The 6,080-nt window shown below is 39.9% G+C and overlaps 1 gene segment (V, D, J or C); it reads right to left on the bottom strand.

Moving 5' to 3' along the window:
- Positions 1-1,309: 1,309 nt before the first annotated feature.
- On the bottom strand, positions 1,310-5,791 carry LOC124016021. The segment is given in 6 exon segments: positions 1,310-2,077; positions 2,925-3,239; positions 3,753-4,070; positions 4,195-4,479; positions 4,669-4,968; positions 5,217-5,791. Coding segments are annotated over 6 exon segments (1,497 nt in total).
- Between the last annotated feature and the right edge of the window lie 289 nt (positions 5,792-6,080).

The raw sequence follows: 6,080 nt of genomic DNA, 5'->3' as shown, positions 1-6,080 counted from the left end.
CTTAAAACTGCATTGTTGGTTAAGGGCTTGTAAATCAGCATTTTAGTGTAAGGTTGTATTCGTTGTATTCGGCGTATGTAACAAATATAATTTGATTTGATGTAGAGGGGGGCACTATTTGGAATGACAAATAGTGTCAAATAGTGTCACCTTAAAAGGCTTAGACTTTTAGGGTGAAAAAGGTCCCACAAATCTGCTCCAGAAATAAACATTTTTAGCTATGGTAAAACAGGTCTTTAGTTTTGAATGGTTTGAACGAGAGACGAGCGGTTTTCTGCATTGTAAAGGTGTACACAAAGCCATGCTCATATGTTTCTATGGCAGAGGCTGTGGTATAGCTACGCCCAGAGCCATATAGAAATGAATGACACTGGCTAAATCTAATAATACTTTCCTGAATTTAAATGGTTTTCAAAGACAAAGTAAAATGATGATACAAATATAACAACAGCCTGAGGGCGAAACAACGATACAGAGGTAACCATGTGCCATTTAATGTATCATCTGACCACCACTAGTGCTCCCAAGTCTAAATTACATGTGCATTCATTTTTTTGAGTGTTCCATTAAAAAAAATCAAGATTAGGAAAAGTTTTGAAGCATACCTGAGAGTTCCTCAACTCACACCAGTGTGTGGCGGCACATCGATTGGGAATCACTGATCTAAGTTACCAAATAATCAACAACTTAGATAAGAAACCTACGTTTGAACGAAAATGTATGACTTTTATGGCATGAGATAATTCCAATCTAATGGAAATTGTGGAAAAATATATTGTGTGTGTAGTAACCCTATTAAAGAATTACAAAGCGGCCCAACTTTACACAACCACATGACATACATAGGAAAATCAAATCACTGAAATACTTGTTTATATGTATATAATGTTTATATACAGTATATGTGTGTGTGCGTGCATGCGTTGCTTTCGTACATGCAGTCTTTCTCTTCTTTCAAGGAAGTGTATTTGTGGCCCTGGCAGTTGCTGGACAGTTTCAGTGCCACAGGTGTGGTATCAAGGGGATAGAGAGAGAGGAAGCTGCTTTTGCATGACACTATTATTAGACAAGTCAGAGAACCAAGAAACCACCTCAGATCAACTGATAACAGAATGTTGAAGTCTTAGTTAAATATGACAGATATAGCCTAACGTTGTTTTAATCTGTCCTGGGAGGGAATACAGCTGTACATTGGCTCCATAGAAAACTGCCAAGCAGAAACACTCCAATCAGTAACCTCTTTGGATATAGGATGTGTCCTTCTCCCAGTATTAGCATCCAGTGGATGTGTCAGTAAAATGACAATGACTTGCTAAGAGTTAGACTTTATTACAGTGAAAAAAGACACAGACTTCACAGGATACTCTTATATTTAAAGATACTGTACAATAGAAATGAACAAATGAAAAATAACATATCACCACAATGCGTGTATAATATTGAGAACAACAATACTAATCAATCAAAAATCAATAATGTATAGGATATATACATATTATTACTGAAGAACACTACTCCATAACCATCCCAGACCATTTTATTTCTAATCTAGACACATCTATCTCTGCAGTCCATCATGTGTTCTTCACTGCTTCATCTGAAAGGAGGCAGAGACAGATACAGGTTATTACAGTAAACAGACAGCAAAGTGGAACAACGTAGGTTACCTTTGGCCCACAAGGAGTTTCTCATCTCTCCTCTGTGTATGTAATCATATTTGGAAGGGAAAGGAGCAACTATAAAATAAAATAAAATTGTATTGGTCACACACATATTTAGCAGATGATATTGCAGGTGTAGCGAAATGCTTCTGTTCAATTAAACACTTGATACATCATTGTTTAATTTAAAATCGTGACGTTTCAGCTGCCAATGGCCTTCATCAGAAGTCTAAAATCACATGAAATAAGTGGTGTCAGTACCTTGACCAGGCTGAGTACTGTGCTGTAGGTGAGAGAGAGAAGGAAGAGGATGATGAAGGAGGAGGTGGTGGACCACAGGCTGCTGAACTCATCCTCAACGTTGTCCGTGCAGCTCAGAGCGAAGCCCGCCTCAGGCTCAGTCAGTAGGATGTTCTCTGAGTACAGGGAGAGAGACAGGTGGTGAGGAATGGACATACACTTGTGTCTGTGTGTGTGTGCGTGTTCATGTGTGTTTGCGTGTTTGTGCGTGTTCATGTGTGTTTGCGTGTTTGTGTGTGTTCATGTGTGTTTGTGTGTTTGTATGTGTATTCTACACCTGTATTAGTCTTTATCATATTCTAACAAACACAGCTACATCAGTTCAAATGATATGGACACACACAGACACACAGAGAACAAATGAAACTGAGCTGTGCATATCTTGTCTTAATATTAACATGCACACCCACTCACATAATGTCAAACTACACCTATACACTAAATAGTACATGCGACCACCTGACTGGAAGCAGAGAACTACTATGTAGGCTCTTCAGTACTGTTGTCTTTTCATGCCAAAATAATTGTCTTCATTTTGTTTTTATATTGTATGTACAATAGACCAGTATATTTTCTAAGACTTAAAGTAATTGACATACGAACTCGAAACGATGTGATGTTAAATGCAGTATTGTTTATTAGCCTGTCCCCACATTAGGAAGATACATTGAACAATGACAAAGGACAACAATGGAAACACAAGGATGTGCAGTAGGACTGATGTCTTACAACACAGTAGACTGGACAATATCACATTAGACAACATACATGTCTATAGTCAACACAACAATGACAACACTAACATGTTAAATTTAACTCAACAAGGACAACAATGATTGACATCAAAGAGGACAACGGGGGACACGCCTAGTAATTGGATATTCTGACCCACAGAGGAGTCAATAAGGAGAAACAACAACACAACACACACAGATTAAAATTCCGTATCTTGACATGAGTTACCCTTGGACTTCGACACACTGTCCACCTTAGCTGCGGTGTTGTTGTCCAAGCCAGCGTGCCTGACAGCGCATGTGAAAAGCACTTCTGTGTCCCACACATTCTTGGTGGTGGTGAAGACGCTGGTGACAAGGTAGCTGCCTTTCTGGGTTTTCTGAGGAGGGCTGGTGACCCCCTCCTGGTACTGGCTGCTGTTCACCTGCCACATGATGTAGACGTCACAGAGAGACGGAATGACCACCAGGCACACCAGAGTCACTTCCCCCGCCATGGGGTCTTCCTTTGGGACAAGGTGAACGGACACTGAAGGGGCTTGACCTGAAAGAGGATTCATTTTAAGGAGAAACGTTACTCTCTTGTTTGTGTAACCCACAGGAGGTTGGTGGCATGTTAATTGGGAATGATGGGCTCGTGGTAATAGCTGGAGATGAATAAGTGGAATGGTGACAAATACATTAAACATGGTTTCCATGTGTTTGATGCCATTCCATTTACTACGTTCCAGCCATTATTATGAGCCATCCTCCCACCAGCAACCTCTTGTGGTTTAGGCACATATGACAACCAGTATGTGAATATCAGTTTAAAATCAACCTAGTGTTCCTTAACCCTGGTTCTGGAGCGCCACAGGGGTGTGCAGGTTTCTGTTCTAGTCCAGCACTAACACACCTGATTCAACTAAGCAAAGGCGATAATTAGTTAATGATTAGTTGACTCATGTGTGTCAGCGCTGGGCTGCAGAAACAGTCTGCACATCCTGTGCCTCCCTCTCCAGAACCTGGAGTAGGTGACCACTAATCACAACCACATTGAGATGTTTCAGTGACCTACTTCCTTTGGTGAAGCTGATGTCCTGAATGACCGGTGTGTCTTCACCTCTCTTCATGGCAGAACACTGGACATTGTTCACATTGGTCCACTCCGTCTGGTCTATGGTCAGAGTACTGACCCTGCTGTTCAGGTTGTCCTTTGATTCAATAGGTTTCATAATGATGCCTCTCGTCTTGGCCTGTCCGTTGACCTGCCAGGTGATGTTGGTACCAGACACCGTGTCCTGGTCTGTACCAGTGATGACACAGTCCAGTACTGCTTGGTTGTCCAAGAACACCTCTTTCACACTCGGTGGGTTCAGAGTCACCGTCAGTGGTTCTGAAAGGGGAGAGAAGCAGTGTGAAAGCAGGACATGTTATTGATGAGGAACTACACTACATATTAGATATACTGTATGTGAGCATGACATCTATCGTAGTACAGTCTACTCCTATGTACAGACCTGTTTTGGAGATTGTCTTGATGGTGGGTTGTCCCTGGTGCTGCACCACACAGCTGTACTTGACCTTGTTGTTCCAGTCAGTGTTGGTGACCTTCAGCAGACTGCTGGCTGAGTAGAGGCCTGATGGCTGTTTGCCTACAGTAGGGGTCTGGCCCTCCACCTCCATGTCATTCTTCTTCCAGGTGACAGTGACTTTGTTGGGGGTGAAATCTTCAATCATACACATCAGGTACTGAGTGGTGCCAATGGGTGCAGACAGCAAAGACACCGATGGAAGCTTTGAGACTGAGTAGCGATAAAAAAATGTCTGCATGTTAGTTTAACCGCTTATTGAAATAAGACTGGGTAAACACCAAGTATCATTTTATAATCAGGTTTTCTAAACAGAAATAGTTTACATCACAAACATTCAAATGCAATCTTTAGAAAAATAGAACCAACTTCATAAAAAAATTTAATATAATGACCTCTTACCTGGTTTATTGATGACTGCTGTCTTTTCAATTCCAAGATGTTCCACAGAACAAATGAAAGACTTTGAGTTTTCCCAGTTATTCTTAGACAAGCGGACCTGGCTGACTCCTGTGTAGGCTCCCCCACTCTGAACCGACGGGTACTGGACGAAGTCCGTCAGCACACTCCCACTGGCGTCTGTCCATTTGAAGGTGAGTGAGGAAGGTGAAAAGCCGGTAGCTAGACAACCGATGCTGTAGATGTCGTTAGAAGGGGTTCCACAGTTCATAAGAGTGAGTAGAGTAGGGGGGGCTGTGGCTGCTGTAAGAAAGAAAGAAAAAAAGGTAACACTTGATTTGAATGTACAGAAATGACCAGATAACTATTTGGAATTACCCTGGTAAAAAGGTCATTACACAGTTGTAACCTAATAACTACTTTTTCTTTTAATCTGGCACTATATGGCACCATTTAATTCCTTGTAGTTGGTTGTCTTGTATTCTTTGTTGCATAAGTACCACTACATTTCTAGTTTTATTAGTTGTATGTAGTATATTACAAATACTTACGTTCAGGTTCCTTCTCAACAATGCAACAACAATAAGAAATACGAAAAGAGAAGAAGACGAACATAAAGTAACTGCCTCAGTAGAATAGAATAAACATTTTAGAAAAGGTATAATACAGGAAGGTACATTTAAATACACATTAACACATTCAATTGCAGTCAGATTTACCAGTGAAAACAGAACTGTAAAATAAAACATAATGTTCCTCTAATAAAACATTTTAATGTAATTATTTATATTGATTAAGGTGATGCAAATTAACAGTCAATTCAATATAGGCTGAGATGGAGTCTTATTCTTATACCCTATAATCAGTTTATGTGTTTGACTCCCATATGAATAGCCTACATTTTTGTTTTCACATGGTAATTTTTGACCTAAAGCAAAGCCTACATAATCATCTAATAAATATCAATCGCAAAAAGTGAAAGACGTATGTGGTGAGATGAATAAACAATATACTGCTTTTTCTAGGTGTGCTACACTAACAACATTATCCAAGTAGTGATGTCTACTTTTCTAAATAAAACAATGATTATCTACAAACTACAACAATTTGATTGCATTAAAAAAACACTCAAAAACAATGGCTTACCTGATGAGACTGTGACCATTGTCCCTTTCCCCCAATAGTCAAAGTATCCATACACAGTGTGAGAAGGGCATATGCCAGGCAATACAAAAAACACCCTCTTTACAGCAATCAGTTTTAACTAATCTTGATAACTCCATCACTAAACCAAAGTAAATTGGTTTGTAAAAAAAATCTGAATAGATGCCACATTCTAACAGTCGCACTTCTTCAACAACATGTTTCCACAATATGGATCGTTTTCTGGTATTTTTTTCTGAGAAACAAATGGG

Source organism: Oncorhynchus gorbuscha, linkage group LG26 (assembly GCF_021184085.1).
Source record: "Oncorhynchus gorbuscha isolate QuinsamMale2020 ecotype Even-year linkage group LG26, OgorEven_v1.0, whole genome shotgun sequence".
NCBI classification, from domain to species: Eukaryota; Metazoa; Chordata; class Actinopteri; order Salmoniformes; family Salmonidae; genus Oncorhynchus; species Oncorhynchus gorbuscha.
The sequence above is the reverse complement of the archived record's forward strand: the minus strand, read 5'-3'. Positions and strand labels throughout refer to the sequence as shown.